General features: G+C 35.0%; 1 protein-coding gene across 1 annotated transcript; it reads left to right on the top strand.

Annotated features, from left to right (window-relative positions):
• The first annotated feature begins 15,399 nt into the window (after nucleotides 1-15,399).
• On the top strand, nucleotides 15,400-15,879 carry LOC142625038 (polyubiquitin-like). Its single transcript, XM_075798748.1, has one exon. It carries the CDS (start codon nucleotides 15,400-15,402, stop codon nucleotides 15,877-15,879), a length of 480 nt encoding a protein of 159 aa, XP_075654863.1.
• The last annotated feature ends 925 nt before the right edge of the window (nucleotides 15,880-16,804 follow it).

The raw sequence follows: 16,804 nt of genomic DNA, 5'->3' as shown, positions 1-16,804 counted from the left end.
GTAGGATACCCCAATCTTTTAGGAAGATTAAATGCTGCTCAAGAAAAAATTCCTTAAGAGTACCGCAGATCTTATTTCTCCCTATTCTTCTTTCTCATGTTGCTATGCTTGGCACTGACTTTGACAAGCTTCCTTTGCTTTCCAATTCTTATGGAAGGTGGTCCACCATTGAATGTGTTGCTAGAGAAATGTTTGGACTTCATCGTTGATTCCCATATGCTGTTTCTGCTGTGAGTTCCTTTGTTACTCAGCTTTTCTACAGAGCACTCTTGAAGCCTTAAAGTCTCGCAAAAAGCATTTATTTTCTGTTGTAGTGCTTGTTGGTTCACCTTTACATATGTTTTTGCTAGAGTGCTTGTAAGCCTCCTCTTCTTGCTTCCTCTCTTTGCTTCTTTGACATTTGTTGCAGCAAGGGTGGTAGAATTTCTTCACGAATTCACTACTGCATAGACTTTGTATCGTGTCAGAACTTATTCTCCAATTACTAGTTGATGCTTCTGCAAAAGATAGATGATGTTGTTGCTTTATCGCAGACTAGGATGTTACTTGACCATGGTAGGTTGCGACAAATTGCATGGGTGTTGTACTATGCCATATCATTATGTTTGAAGTTGCTGCAGATCAAGTGGCAGATGGATGTATATTTGCTGAAATGCCACAATTAATACTTATTTCGCAGTGGGTAATTGATAGGCCAAGAATTTATTGACCCCTTGTGATGAATTAACCAATTAATTAGCCAAGTGAATTAATTAGGTTCAATTACATGCAATGAGCATGGTAGTATAAACAAATCACCAAATAACTAAATGCAGTGGAAATAAAATTTGACACAGTGATTTGTTTAGGAATGGGGAAAACCTCCGAGGCAAAAACTCCACTGGGTGAATTTAAGGTCACTACTCCCGAGAATCCACTATTATCAAAACAAGCGGTTATAAGTAAAGGAATCCTAGTACCTTTTACCAACCTACAATTGAACCCTTACCCCAATACCCAATTGGACTTGTTCTGTAGTGACAATCTCTCCTTGTATTGCACGGCCCTCAGTACGTGACTAACTAAAAAGATGCACGGATCCTAGTACGTGACTTTATCACTAACTTGAGAAGGATGTTGGCTGCAAAGTTCTTCAATTCATCAAACGATGAAAATCATGAAGTTGCTTGGTCACAAAACCCTACGATGTACAAACATAGCAGCTTCTTCAAGATGAACTAGGTCAAACTAGGTTTTCGGTCACACTTTTCTTCACACTTGTGCAATTGTGCTCTTATGCAACCTTTGACGGCCCTTAAAATAATTCTTATATATGTTTAGGGTTGTGAGAAAAGAAAGCCCAAACATACATTCACGGATTGGATGAAAATCAGAACTAAAAATGTGTTTTTCATAAACCTCGACAGATACCCTATCTATCGAGTAGTTGTCGAGCCTCGGGCTGAAACAACTTTTTAAACCCCGATAGATACTAGTTGTCGAGCTTTAATAACCAACACTTCTTCACTTGATTCTTGGACAGACTTGCATGGCTTTAACACTTGAACTTGAAACCTTGTTTCTTGAAGCATTAAACATATCCTAGATCTACCCAATTACAAGTAAAGTGCGTTTTGTCAAAGGATTAGCCAATTACATAAAATGTTGACATATGTTCCTAACATGAATCACATATGTCCTAAAAATCTTCTCCTTTGGCAATCCGTGACAAAACCACAACAAACAAATGAACATATGAGAGAAGTCATAAATCACTCAACTCATACTCACTTGTTGAATACAATAAAATCTATCATAACACAAACTCTTGAAAAACTTTGCAAGAAGAGAGTTCATGGGAAGGAAGACTTTGACAACCTGTATTTCTGAAACACTTTAAACAAAACTTATCAAGCCATCTTAGTGTGAAACAAAAATAAAAGATTGCATACAATATATAAGAAGCATGTGCATAAAGAGAGAAAAGAAACAACACATGAAGAGATAGGTGAAAGAACTGTAATAACAACCTCAAATGTATAAATATCATCAACAAGTACAAGGTTTGCTATCACAAAGTGATCACAAAATCAAAGGTACATGAACAATGTATCTAAAGGAGAAAGAAAAGAAAAAGATACAAAAGTCCTCACTACATCCCTCAAAATATATACACTCCCCTTAGCAAAAATCTCTTCTACTAACCCTCCCCCTATGAGTATGACTACTCTCGTATCCAAAAGTACTCCCCTTTTTTTGGCACGAGTGACAAAGGGTAAGTACATTAAGTACACATCTCATCATCACTAGGCGAACTAGCACCATTGTCCTCATAAGCATCATCACTGCCGGAGCCATCATCACTCTCATTCTTTGAAGCCAATGGAGATGGAAAGGAAGCAACGAAACCACCCATGACAGCCTATCGTCGTGCGATACGACCATTACGGGTATTCACTTGACACAACTCATCACTGAGAGTGTCGAAGCGAGCATCCATGCGCACAAGCTGTGCCATGATGTCCTCAAGAGTCACATTACCCGTAGAAGAAGAGGGAGCGGATGTGGATGGAGCTGTAGAAGCTGGAGGAATTGCTATCCTGGGCCATCTCGATCGTAGCTGCGCTTCACTCCGTTTAGTGATAGCGGGCGTCTATGGCACGCATAACAGAGAAATGGTCCAACTCGGGATAGGAGACAGCAAAATGGCGAATGATCCGCGTGATAGCCAAAGGGAAGATGAGCTTATCACTGGTTGCCGTATCCCTATATACATCTATGAGGGAAAGAATGAAATGAGAGGGGAAGTCTATGGCAAGATGCTCTAAAAGAGAAAGCGAAAATTGAGCACGGGGCTCTGTGCTAGAGTTATAGCGAGACAAAGGATGCAAAACAAAAGTCATCACCATGTTCATGAACCTCGGACCTTTAGCAAAGGATGAGCAAGGGGTGTTCTGACAGTCACCCCAATCAGAAGGTCGCTTATAGAAAGAAGACATGAGCTCATCTTTAGGCATAGTCTTAAGATGATCACAGCCAGGGTAGTCAGGATGCGCTACCCTCGGGACATGGAGCACCTCGAATACATTATCCAGTGTGACCACAATGTGCGTACCTCGAACGCGAGTGACAAAGAGAGGTACTGAATAATCAAAACCGTGCATGTTGGAGTAAAACTCCTGTATGATCACGGAAGGATAGGTGATCGGGATGCCACACAGTGACTTCCAACCCCTACTATGAATGATAGTGGGTAGGTCAGTATTGGAGAAGTTTGATAAAATGACTTGGCGTTCCGAATGAATGCCTTGTCCAGAAAAGTTCTTCGAAAAGTCCTTGTGGGATTTATCATCATGGAACCGAATATGGGAAGGAGTAGAATCAGAAGAGGAGGATGCCCTGGAATGAAGAGGGTTCCGAGACGGAGTAGATTTTCGTTTAGGTGTCATAGAACAAATAATCGAAAGAAGGAGAGAAAGAAAAAAAGAGACATGCAGAAAAGCACCAACACAATCAATATCAATATAAAGATAAATGAAAGTAAGTATGCATGAAAATGCATGAACATGTGACATGCAAAATTAAAAACATCATGGGGTTAGCCCAATCCAAACCTACCAGCACACAACATTGCAACAAGGTAAAACACAGATTTAAAATGCATGAAACATTGTTATAATGCAAATGTGATTCAATGCATGATGATTTAAAACCATTTAAGCAAGACCCATCCAAAAATTTCACAAAAACTTCATCAATTTTGAAAAACTCCAAAATTTTTCAAAAATCCCAAAAGTTAGGTCAGAAAACATGAAATGCATGAAGAATGAAGGATTTAGGACCTTTACTAGTGAAGAAATACTTGATCTAGGCCGAAAAACCTTTGAGGATGAAGTTTAGAATGAGAGAGAAGTGTTTGGGAAGGTGAGAGGTTAGAAAGGATTGAGAGAGATCGAGAGAAATGAAGTTGGAATTGCGTGGATCCTATATATAGAAGCTCTTAAATCTCGACAGATCGAGAGGTGTCGAGGTTTAAACTTTGATAGATGCAGCTATCCAGAGGTGTCCACGGCAAAAAGGGCTTGATGGATTGAGGAGCTATCGAGCATCTATCGAGGAGACAGAAAATTTCTTGATGGATCGAGGAGCTATCGAGTTGCGATAAGAGAAAGCTGAAGAGCTCGATAGATAGTCTAGCTGTAGAGAGTTGTCGAGAAGTTGTTGAGATTACTTTAAAAACAATTTTTCAAGAAGAGAAAAACATAGACATGAATGCAATTAAACATGCAAATCAACCAAGAATCCAACTAACATTTTAAGCTCTCAAAAACATCTCTCATAAAAAAAAATCATGCATTTAGATCCAGAGCACACACACACAAAACAAATGTAATCAATTTTAAATTTGAAAAAAAGGTCAATGGAGTTTAGTGGGTATACATTAACACATGTAGATCTTGTGATGGCCAAATCACATTGTACCTGCACATGTATCAAAAGTAGCAAAGAATATTGCGTGTTGTGTGTGAAAAACATCACATGATTGCATGAGTGTCTACATGTTATGACGATTTAAGATATGAGTAAATCAATTTAACTCACACACGATCATAACTGCTTGATGGGGACTATCACTTTCGAGGTACATCCTATAACTCCCACATCTCATAGAATACACGTTTGCAACCATGTTTTAAGTATTTTGTTTCTTTTTCTTTAATTTTTCTTTGCATATTTTTCTTTTATTAAGCATATCATGTATAGGCATATAAGAGAGAGAAAAGAAATACCCACTTATGTTAAGCTTTTTGACATTGCACTTTTACTATGCCGAAACATACCGATGTCATTTCATGATTGGCGGGCAACAGTGGTAAGATGGTTATTTATACATTTCTCTTAGGGTTTTCTAGTCCTTCTCGTAAAAAAGAGTAATACGAGTGTTAAGTATAAGAGATTACTTAATCTTACTCATCACAAACAAGAGCCACAAAGCTCACTTGCTTAGTTGTGCATAGGGATGCTCATCTAAGCTACAAGAGATACAAAATTTAGAAATTTTGTTTCATTGGCCATTCAAGGTACACAACTACCAATGTACACAAACACACTGTTTATGTATTTTTTTGATTTTTCAATTTTTTTTATTTTTATGAATGAAAAAAAAAAACTGAAAAAAAAACAAACAAAAACATGTCAAACAAAGCAATGCATAAAAACTAGACTAACACAAAATAAGAAAGCAAAACACACAAGTAATGCAAAAACAAAAACAAGAAGGGGGGAGAGAGAAAAAAAAAAGTGACTAAATTACTTGGAGCCTTTTTCCTTCCACACCTTGGAAGTACCTTTCTTTTTAGTGAATCGTTGAATCGGTGATGAGGGGGAAGAATTGCAACCGTTTAAGTTCGAAAGGAACATGAGGGCCTTGAAGAGATCTCCTAGAGGAGCAAGAGAGGATGGAAACTGACTCAAGTTTCTAGACGAGGCCATGCTATTGCTCTGTTAAGTGACTTGCCACTTATAGTAATTAAGTTGAGTGTGTCCAGCTACTCCACAATGATGACAGAGATGCTGCTTCTTCTCTTTAGACTTTTGATCATTACTCTTCTTAGGGGGTGCTCCTAAGATAGACTTACCCTTGTCTATGTTCTCACTAGCTATCACGGTTTTAGCATCATTATTCTTAGATTCAATATTATTAACAGGAGAAACAAAAATAGTAGTACTAGAAGAAGCAATATTAGGAGAAGAGAAATCATACCCTAATCCGGTTCGGTTGGAAGTAGATTTCTGAATACTGAGCATCCCATCAAGCTTTGCACTTGAGGTTCTCTCTAACTGAGCTCTAACTTGGAACAAGTCTGCCTTAAGTTTCTTGGTTTTCTCAACCAAGAAATTGTTTTCAAACCTCAGCGCTCCAATGCTCTAATTGGCTTTATCAAACTTTGTGGAGAGTTGTTCTTGTTCAAGCTCCACATCACTGAGCTTCTTGGTGGCCAACCTATGCAACTTCTCATACTTTTTTGAGACCTTGTATAACATTGCATAGGCGGTGTGGATGTCATCTTGCTTATCCATCTTCTCAAATTTGATTCCACTAAGTCCTATTCTTCATCCACATATTCTACAATCCCTTTAGTAGGATTGACAATGACGGTGAAGGCATTTAGGATTCCGTCATCTTAATTTTGGAATCATCCTTAGGTTTGGTGTCACTTAAAGTTGCAGCAAGTGCCTTGCTTTTCCCAATGGACTTGAGATAAGTAAGGCACTCTTGTTTCATATAATCGAAGCCTTGACACCCGAAACACTTGGGTCTTGAGGGAATAGTGTACTGACCGTCATCCTTAACATCCTTCTTCCCTTTGTCTTGGCTCTTAGACTGGGAAGAACTTGATTGCCTATGGTCTTTGTCGAAGCCCTTTGCATTGGCATTTTTCATGAACTTCTTGAATTGTCTGGTAATGTAGGACTTCATTTTAGAATCTTCATCGTTAGAAGACTCATCCGTGTCACTGTTCTTGGCCTTCAGTGCCATGCTCTTTCCCTTACTAGATTTCCCAATCCTCGTCAAACCTAACTTATAGATCTGTAGATTACCAACCAGCACTGTCAAAAGAATTTTGTCAATGACCTTTGACTCCTCAATCGTGGTGATCTTAGCATGAAATCTCTCGAGTAGAGATCTGAGCACCTTTCTTACAATCTTGGGTTCGAGAATGGTTTCCCTAAGATTAAAGGTTGAGTTTACTATGTCCTTGATTTCTTCAAAGCTTGTGGTGAGCCTTTGTAACTTCAAATCCTTGACAGCCTTGGTTCCCTCATAGGTTGACTGGAGGATGGTCCATGCTTCCTTCGCAGTTTCAGTGGAGGATATCTTTTTAAACTTCTCATTTGTGACCGCACTGAATAAAGAATTCAATGCCCTGCTGTTGAAATTTTCCACCTTGATCTTTGCATCATCCCGGTCGACCGTTGCTTCCTTCGGCTTGGTCTAGCCTATCTCCACAGCTTGCTACACTTTCTCATCTAAAGACTGCAAGAAAGCTCTCATGCGTACTTTCCAGTATGCATAGTTAGTGCCATCAAATAAAGGAGGTACAATGAGTGACTGTCCTCTATCCATAACAAACAGGGGTCAATGGATCACACATCAAATATTAAACCCTAATCAGAGTGTGTCTGCTCTAATACCACTTGATAGGCCAAGAATGTATTGACCCCTTGTGACAAATTAACCAATTAATTAGCCAAGTGAATTAATTAGGTTCAATTACATGCAATGAGCATGGTAGTACAAACAAATCACCAAATAACTAAATGCAGTGGAAATAAAATTTGACACAGTGATTTGTTTACGAATGAAGAAAACATTCGAGGCAAAAATCCCACTGGGTGATTTTAAGGTTACCACTCCCTATAATCCATTATTATCAAAACCAGAGATTACAAGTAAAGGAATCCCAGTACCTTATACCAACCTACAGTTGAATCCTTACTCCAATACCCAATTGAACTTGTTCTATAGTGACAATTTCTCCTTGTATTGCATGGCTCTTAGTACATGACTAACCAAAAGATGCGCGGATCTCAGTACACGACTTTATCACCAACTTGAGAAGGATGTTGGCAGCAAAGTTCTTAAGTTCATCACACGATAAAGATCATGAAGTTGCTGGGTCACAAAACCCTATAGTGTACAAACACAGCAGCTTCTTCAAGATGAACTAGGGTAAACTAGGTTTCCGGTCACACTTTTCTTCACACTTGTGCAATTGTGCTCTTGTGCTCTTGTTCAACCTTTGACAGCCCTTAAAATAATCCTTGTATATGTTTAGGATTGTGAGAAAAGAAAGCCTAAACATATATTCACGGATTGGATGAAAATCAGAACTAAAAATCTGTTTTTCATAAACCTCGACAGATACCCTATCTATCGAGCAACTATCGAGCCTTGGGCTGAAACAAATTTTTAAACCTCGATAGATACTAGCTATCGAGCTTTAATTACCATCACTTCTTCACTTGATTCTTGGACAGACTTGCATGGCTTTAACACTTGAACTTGAAACCTTATTTCTTAAAGCATTAAACACATCTTAGATCTATCCAATTGCAAGTAAAGTGCGTTTTGTAAAAGGATTAGCCAATTACATAAAATGTTGACATATGTTCCTAACAGTAATGTTGCTGTTGCATATTGATACTCTAAGCACTTTGCGGAGGGCTTTCTAAATTTGATAAGGAATGGGCCTTAGCCCCCCAGCATGTGAGACAACTGGATCCAGCATGTGAGACAACTAGATAAGTCTTTAGCTTTTTGAAGAAGGCTTTATGTTATTTTTTGTAGAATGAGACAGGCCTTGATATGTGAGAATGAGTCCTTAGCTTTTTGTAGAAGGCTTCCCAAATTTTGCTGAAGAATGAGACAGCCCCTAGTATACGAGAATAAGCCCATAGCTTTCAGCAGAAGGCTTCCCATATTTGCTGCAAAATGAGCTTTAGCCCCCAACATGTGAGACAATTGGATGGGATTGATATCACCTTCTCTTAGTTTTGATGCTACCAATAAAACATTTCAAGATAATAAGAGATCTTCTTTTACCAAAATAGGTAGTTTTATAATAAGATCACCTCCGCCATGTGGTTTATGCATTCTTCAGTAAACATTTTTGGATGCCATGGATCTACAAGTTGCCATATTGCAAAAATTCCTTTTTGCTAGAAATTTTGGGAAATAGCTACTTCCCAGGCATGCTTTGGCTTCGTTCTACTATAAACACACTTGCTTCCCGTTTATTTTTTGCTACGTATGATTGTGGCTATAGTTCCTTTGTAGACTTTTCCAAAAACTCAAGATCATGGTTCCTTTGCAGGTTTGATTGAGTGTAGCCCCCATTATGAGCTTTTGCCAATAACTCACAATCATGGTTCCTCTGTTGGCTTTTAGCCAATAATTCATGACCACGACCCTTTTGCTGGCTTTCACTACTAAGACCCATATTTCTTGGGTTTCTTCTTTGCTTGCTTTGAGTATGGGCATATCTAAATGGAGTTTGCTACGTCTCTTGCTTCATGGTTCGCTAGTAATAGCCAAGAGTCAACGGCTTCTAATATAGAATTTTCCCATGATGTACCAACATCTTCTAGGACATCATGCTTCTTTATTCTTGTGGCAGAATGCCCTTGCAACAGAACGCCTTCAATAAAAACCGCGTAATAGTTTTCTGTATCAATAAGATGAGCAACTCTATTCACGACATAATGTGTGTCAGTAATTGATTCTGCTATTTCCCTCTTGTACACAAGCCAAAAGAAGGAGCTTTGAGTTTGTCACTGTTGTAGAGTTCTTCTAGGATGAGACATGGGCATCAATGAGCTTCATGACCTGAAAAGTGATGGTGGAGTTGCATAGCTTGTAGTACAAGTGATCTGATACTACATTTCTTAGACATATCATAAAGATCATAATCATTGATGCCACTCTATGCATAAATCCTCTGAGGTGCTTCAAAGAAAGCTTCTCAACTCTTCAAGGTTGTTGAATCGGTTTGCTGGACTAGATAATGGACAAAGAACAGTTTACAAGCAACTTGTAGATTTGGGCTTCTTTATGGAGAGTACAAGATAACTGAGTGATTGGCCTCATTCTAAGGTCAGGATTTAATTTGGACACTTCACCACCTTGTCACATGGCTTCAATGTATTCTTTGGTTGAAAGCAGATGTTTTGATATTGCCGAATTAATTACTTCTCCCTCCTCCCTTCATTGATACTGATATATTTGCTAATGTAGTAGCAAGAGATTGATTCAGCAAAAGTGAACATGAAAGACTTTGTATGAACCTCTCTTGCTTTGAGAACAAGTCTCAAATTTGTTGAATAAGATCTAGACTTATGCTTTTTGCTGTAGTGGAATCGTCCACTATCCTTTTACATATCTTCACACTGTTGGTGTTCCCATGAATTCTTAATGGGGCAATGATCATGTTGGATTTGTGATTGCACTTAGAAAGTTCAAGAATTCAATACTGAATTCAATATTGAATTCAATACTGAATTTTAATTCACGTGAGGCACAAATTATTTGATGACGTTGCCCACAAAACTCTCAAAAAAGAAAAAAGAAAAAAACTAAGTCACAAAAAAAATCACAACTAGTAAAGTAATTTAGTTGTTAATGATAGATAATAAAAAAATGATATAAGTGGTGGGTCCAAACAAAAAACAGTAAAAACACGTCAACTCAATTGTTATGAAATTTGTATTTCCATAGTATTAGTCTTGTCAAAAGAAAAGCAACACTCCCAGTTGTGTCATTTAACTTTAGTGTAAATGTCTTCTCAAAAAAAAAAAAAAACTTCATTGTAATTGCTATGATGACATGGGATTGAGATCTCGTGCAAGTTTTAGGTAATGCATGAGATGTAATAATTCTCAAAGCTTGAGATTGAGATTTGAGAATTAAAAAAAAAAAAATTAACTTTCAATCTCACTCTTTGGAATTTTTATTTATTTATTTATTTTATTTTACAAATTTTAAAGTTTTTACCATTTTTGATACAAGGACTAAAATTGAAAGATAAATTTTTAATTCACAATCTCACCCATTAAGAAACTATTGATTGTATAATCCCAAAGTACAAAAAGAATCATATAGCAAACGAATAAATACAAAAACAATACCCCAAAAATTTGGGCTAATGTTAGGAGCTACTAAATCTTTTCAAAAATATAAAAATTACTCCCCTAAGCATAAACTCACTGAACGGCATTTAAATATTTCTCTCTTCTTTTGCTATTTATCTATCATTGGTTACCCAGACATTCAGGCATATAATTGCCATAATACAATCACTGAAAAATTTGTGTAGTCAAGACAAATTATTGGAAGGAAGCACAAAACTTGAAAGAGTAGGGAGCCTTCAAATGGTGTTAAGTGTGTTTGTACTTATGAGGAGCAAATTGTAAATTTTTCAATATTTTAGTATTACATCGAATTAGCCTAAATCTTCACGTGGTTTTTGTATTAAGTTCTTTTAAGACCTCATCATTTGCCACAACTTTCTGAAGTGGTTGACTGTGAGTAATGGACAATCATTTTAACATAAATCCATAACTTTTTCTCTACAACTCAAGGATGATTACATCAAAATTGTATTATAAAAGTTTATCTTTCTCTATTTAAAAAATGTCAATTATTTAGATTTTGTCAAAATTATAGTACAAAAGTTGCATTTTTTGGCTTTTCTACATGAAAAAAAAAGGTTGTATTTTTTTTTTTTTTTTTTTTTTTTGGTATTTTACCTAAATATTTGTAAGACATAATCCCAACTAGTTATGTCACTTAGGATCTGCAACCCGTGCAATACCCAAAAATTCTAAGATTACGGCGAATTTCACATCTATTTTTACAATTATCTACAGGTTGGTTCTGAGTGATGGAAAAAAAAATGGTATTTTCATATGAAAAAGTGTAGATAACAAATCATAGTTTGTCAACTAAAGATAGTTCTTCTAAAAAAATAGTTTGTCAACTAAAGATAGTTCTTCTAAAATTAAAAACCTAAATATTGTTATAAAAATAGATATAAAATTGGGGAGTAATGTCAGGGCAAATAAAATGGAACAACTTTGAGCCGCAACTGGCCATGTGGCGAGTTGTGAGTAGTAGATGCATGTGTGTCCACACATGACCCATCATTACACTTATACCACTCAAAACTCACCATGTAACGAGTTGTAGCACAAAATTGTGCAATTTTATGTGTCCTTGACATTACTCAAAATTGAATTGTGGCGTGTAGTTGTGACAGTTTACGTGCAAGTGAAGAAATTCAATGTTGGTCACATCTAACCTTTTTTTTTTTTTCTTGAGAAAAGGTCACATCTAATAAGTATTACTATTTACTATAAAAAAAAATAGGGATATTTATCTCACATTGGTTGTGTATATCTAGTGACCGCTGTTTATAACCCCAATTTACAACTACAAATGTTAGACCATTTTGTAGTTGTACTTTGTTTATATAATGTATTATAAACCTGTTTTAAAACACTAATATTACTATTTTTGTGTGAATTCTACAAAGTATTACTGTTTACTCAAAAAAAAAAAAAAACTAAAATGAGTGGAGTGGTATATATCATTTCCAAAATGTGTAAGTGGAACGGTTTAAATTTTATCGAAATCCCAAAAAACATTAAAAAGAAAAAATAAAAACAAAAGTCCCAAAAGGAGACAAGGAAATGAGGTGCATGTTTGTTTGATAGGCTAAAAAAAAAAAGCGGTTTTTTTTTATTAATAATTTTTTTTTTATTATAATGAGTTTTACACAATAAAAAAAACTTCTAGGGCATGTTTGATAGACTGTAATAGACATTATAATGTAATAGTTATTCTTATGATTTAGCTATTCTTTAGTTTGTTATATTTTTATTACAAGGAATAGTCATTTCTTATGAATATGTATTTTTCAAAATAAAGAATAATTATTCATCTTTAAAAGAGTTGTATTAGCTATTTCTTAGTAAGTGCAATAATTTCAAAACTTAGTATATTTTCAAATAAAAAAACTTTCTATTTAACAAAAAAAATCATAAAATATAACACATATCTCTTTTAAATTTAAAAAATAACAATTTTTAAGGAGATATAATTGTATGAATAAGATATTTCCTAAAATAAAACTTAAGTTTTATTCTAATGTTATAATTCACAACCAAACTTATGAATATGTTTAATTATTACCTTAGAACACATTTTATTCTTAGTAATAAAGATTACAATTTTTGTTGTAATCCCCATTTAGTATTCCAAACGTACCTTTATTGTTTGTTATGCCAAGGGATTTGTAGTTTAATTGTCATCTCACAAGCATTAAGTACTTGAGAGTTTAGAGGGGAAGTGTTTGAGCTGTGGCTTAGCGGCATATTGCATTAGATCCTATTGCAACCTATGCAATATTTATGGGATCCAAATCTGTATAGTTGTGCCAAGTGATTTTTTTCTCATTCAAGATAAAAGTTGGGCCAAGTGATTGTTTTCTATATAACAAGTGGCTACATTATCATTTTATTATTATTAATTATTAAGACAATTTTATTTTAGCTAAACTCTATTACCTAAGTTTCAAAAAAATTTGAAATTATACTACAACTAAAATTATAATTATATTATTAATTGTTAGGATAGTTTAATCTATGTAAACTTTTATTATCTAAATTTTAAGAAATTTAAAATACTACTCATTTCTTGTATAAAAAAATATATTAAAAATTCTATTTCAACTAAAATTCTATTACAAAAAAAATGATAATATAATAAAACATTTAATTAAATTTATTTTAATCATCAATCATAATTTGGTATTTAATATGATAAAAATTGCACATTACATATTATTAATACGTCAAATGACTCAAAATATACATGTATTACCATAGTTAATTTATACTAGTCTCATCGCACGCGCATCACTCGTGCGATGAGGCTTTACTTTTTTTCTAGTGATAGTAGCAAAAAAAAAAAACTATGTTTTTTATTATATATATAATTTTTATTTTGAGAATTTAATTTATAAGTGAATAAATAAATTTGAAAATCAAAGAGTGAACTTATTTTTTAGGTAATGTTTTAGTAGAAGTTAAGGTTGTATTTTTACTGGATAGTCCTTTAGTTTTTGTCTCTACTTTAACATAGGGATATAAGAGTATTTTAGAACAAAAAAATTCGGTCCAAACAGGAAAAACCCCTTAAATAGTAGTATAGATAAAATGTTAAAGTGACAAACTATTTTACAAACTTATAGGTTCAAAAGACTTAAAAATTATCATTATGACAATTTCATTAATATTTGTAAGACTTTTTTATATTTATATTTTTTTGTAACATAGAATTTTTAGTTAATAATCTTATAAAATTGGATATAACTAAAATGATAAAAGAGGTGATTTCGAATTGTTTCTCAAAAAAAAAAAAAAAAAATTTCTTCAACTAATAAAATTTCTTATAACCAAATCAAAACTACCACACCACTGACTAAAACCTATGCAGAAGAAAGATACACCACTAAGTAAAACCTATGCAGAAGAAAGATAGGGACCTTTTATCTCTCTTGGCTTCAGCGACTCTTTGCATGCCGGCACTTCTCAGTTAGACGTGTTTAAGGTTTTATATACGCTCTCTATGGCACCACCGAGTAGTCACCGGCACTCATCTCATCACACAGTCTCCAGTTGAACCCGCACGATGAAGAGGTTTTACCCTTTGTTTTTGCTTTGATTAAACTCATTTATGTGTTAAGAAGCTATCATCATTGTCTCCGAAAACTTTGGTTGCTGAATTCTAGTAGTATCTGTTTTGGGATATCTTGGTTGGTTAAGCAATATTTGGATGTGAATTATAAGGGTTTTTTATTTTTCGGATTACTTATTTAAAATATCGGGTTAATTTAATTTGGGCTGCATTGTATAAGCTGTTTCTCGACAGTGTTTTGGGTTAAAATGAGCGTTTATAAAAAACCTATGAAGAGTAGTTGTTAAACAACGTTTTGGGTTTTAAAAATTAGTGTCCAAGGACTTTTGAACTTTACTCGGAATTTTGTTCTTCGTATTAATTCTTTTGTGAATGAGATACAGTTTAATTCTTTGAAATTCTTTTAGAGGTTAGAGACTTAGAGTGCTCATTTTGAGGGATAATTATGTAATGTATTTGGCTATTCATCATCTCGCACTGCACATAGAGCCCACACGATTGAATGCTCAAAAAGATGATGCATATGTTGGATTAATAAGATACCTTCTCCTTTCGGAGGTGAGTTTGGGGATAATACCTATAAGCCTCATCCCCTCATCTTAAACCATATGTGATGAATACATAAAGGTGACCCTTTGAGTCATTTAAATGTGATATTGGTTTTGGCATGTTTTTTGAAGAAGTGGTGCTTCTTAAATGGTGCCTGAGACATTGCTCACTGATTAAAGAAAAAGAATTTCTGGACAGCTTGGTTTCCTTATAAGATTTAACTGTGTTTGTTGCATCTATAAACCAAAAACATTAGCTAAATAGCTAGTGGACCCTTAATTAACTTGTTAGGTATGTAGTTTTGTTGGTTCTTACTATTCTCAGTTTCTCTCTCAACAGTGCCTTATTTGCCTGTGGTGGTTATATTGACTTTACACAATGCATTTTCTTTCCTTTTGGGTGGTAGTTTCTTCTTCTGATTTGTTTGTTTGTTCTTTTCGGATAAACTGCTGGTGATGTGTATCAATTTTCCCACATTGATACTCTTTGTGAAACTTCCATGCCTTAGTTTCTTCTCCTTTGCTTTTGCTCAGATTGATACATACTTGAAGCTCATTAAAACAGTAGCTGTGAAGGTAAAAAAATCAGAGACAATAAAAAATTTAAAAACAATGTTTTGGGAGAAGGAAGGCGTTCCAGAAATCTCTCAGGAGCTCTTTTTTGCTGGTGATCAGCTCAAGGATGACAAGACACTACTGGATTGTGGCATTCCAAGGAACTCTACTCTCCATCTTTTTATTCAAAACTCATTTGGGATGATAATCTATGTCAAAATACCATCAAACCATAAAACCATTGTAGTTGAAGCGAAGAAACAATATACAGTTCAGAACATTAAGTCCATGATACAGGCTCTGGAGGGGATACAGCCAGATCTATACAGTCTGTTCCATGCTGGAAAACTCCTTGATGATAACCGGACTCTTGCCTCGCTCAACTTACAGAATGTGTCAACTCTTAATTTGATTTTTAATCCAAAAGATGTTTTGTTAATTTATGTGAAGGCACCAAGCGAGGAGACATTTGAACTTGATGTTAAGTTGTTGCACAAAGTTTGTGATGTGAAAGCAATACTTGGGAACTTGCTTTAGTTCCCCTGTTGAAGATTGGGATCTAAGTTATGCTCAAAATCGACTTGAGGACTGGAACACTTTGGCCCATTATGGAATTGAGGAAAAATCAATCTTGGAGTTGTTATAGTTCTTGAAGTGCAGAGGTTGGATATTATTCGTGATGTAAAAAAAAAAAAAAGATTCTTGACAAGTTGGGTACACCAGTTAATGCTCAGAGGCTTGTGTTTGCTGGCAAAAGGCTCTTGGATGATCGGAATTTGGCTAGTTACAACATCCAAAAGAACTCCACTATCCTAATGGTGAAGCCATAATGCTATTTTAGAGTATTTGCTATTGCAGCGCCAAAGGTTTGGCCTTCAATTAGTAGTCATATTGACTATAGTGAAGGGTAGTATTCATTACTCTGTGTTATCTGGTGAAGCGTTTATGTTTTGCAGGTGATCATAATGATTTAGTAACTTAGAAGTTAGAACTGCTCATTCCAATTTGGTCTTTTTGGATGATGTAAATATTTTAGGTTAGATGAGGGGCAATGGCATCAATCATATCTCTGGTAGCTGTTCGCATTGATGCATTTGTACCCAGGAGTGGCCAGTAATATTATTTCAAGGTAAAATTTTAAATGTCCATGGGTTTCTAAGGTTCTATTACTTAGGTATGTATAATTTTTCTTTTTTGTTAAGTCGTATTCTATATTTAAGATAGCTTATAAAATCAACATCCAATCTTTCTCTTATCAATGGGGGACAAAGCCCACTAAGGATATAGGATTAATCCTTCGGTACCAAGCATAGCTCCTTAGGTGTAGCATCTTAAGTTTTCCAATTAAATTCAAACTCATAGTTGCATTGATCAATGAAGTACAAATAATGTTATCTTTTTCAAGAATAATTAAATACAATGTAGTTATATGTTTAAATTTAATTGGAGAATCTAATGTAGT

Source organism: Castanea sativa, chromosome 2 (assembly GCF_040712315.1).
Source record: "Castanea sativa cultivar Marrone di Chiusa Pesio chromosome 2, ASM4071231v1".
Lineage (NCBI taxonomy): Eukaryota > Viridiplantae > Streptophyta > Magnoliopsida > Fagales > Fagaceae > Castanea > Castanea sativa.
This window is presented reverse-complemented; position numbering and strand designations above follow the sequence as displayed.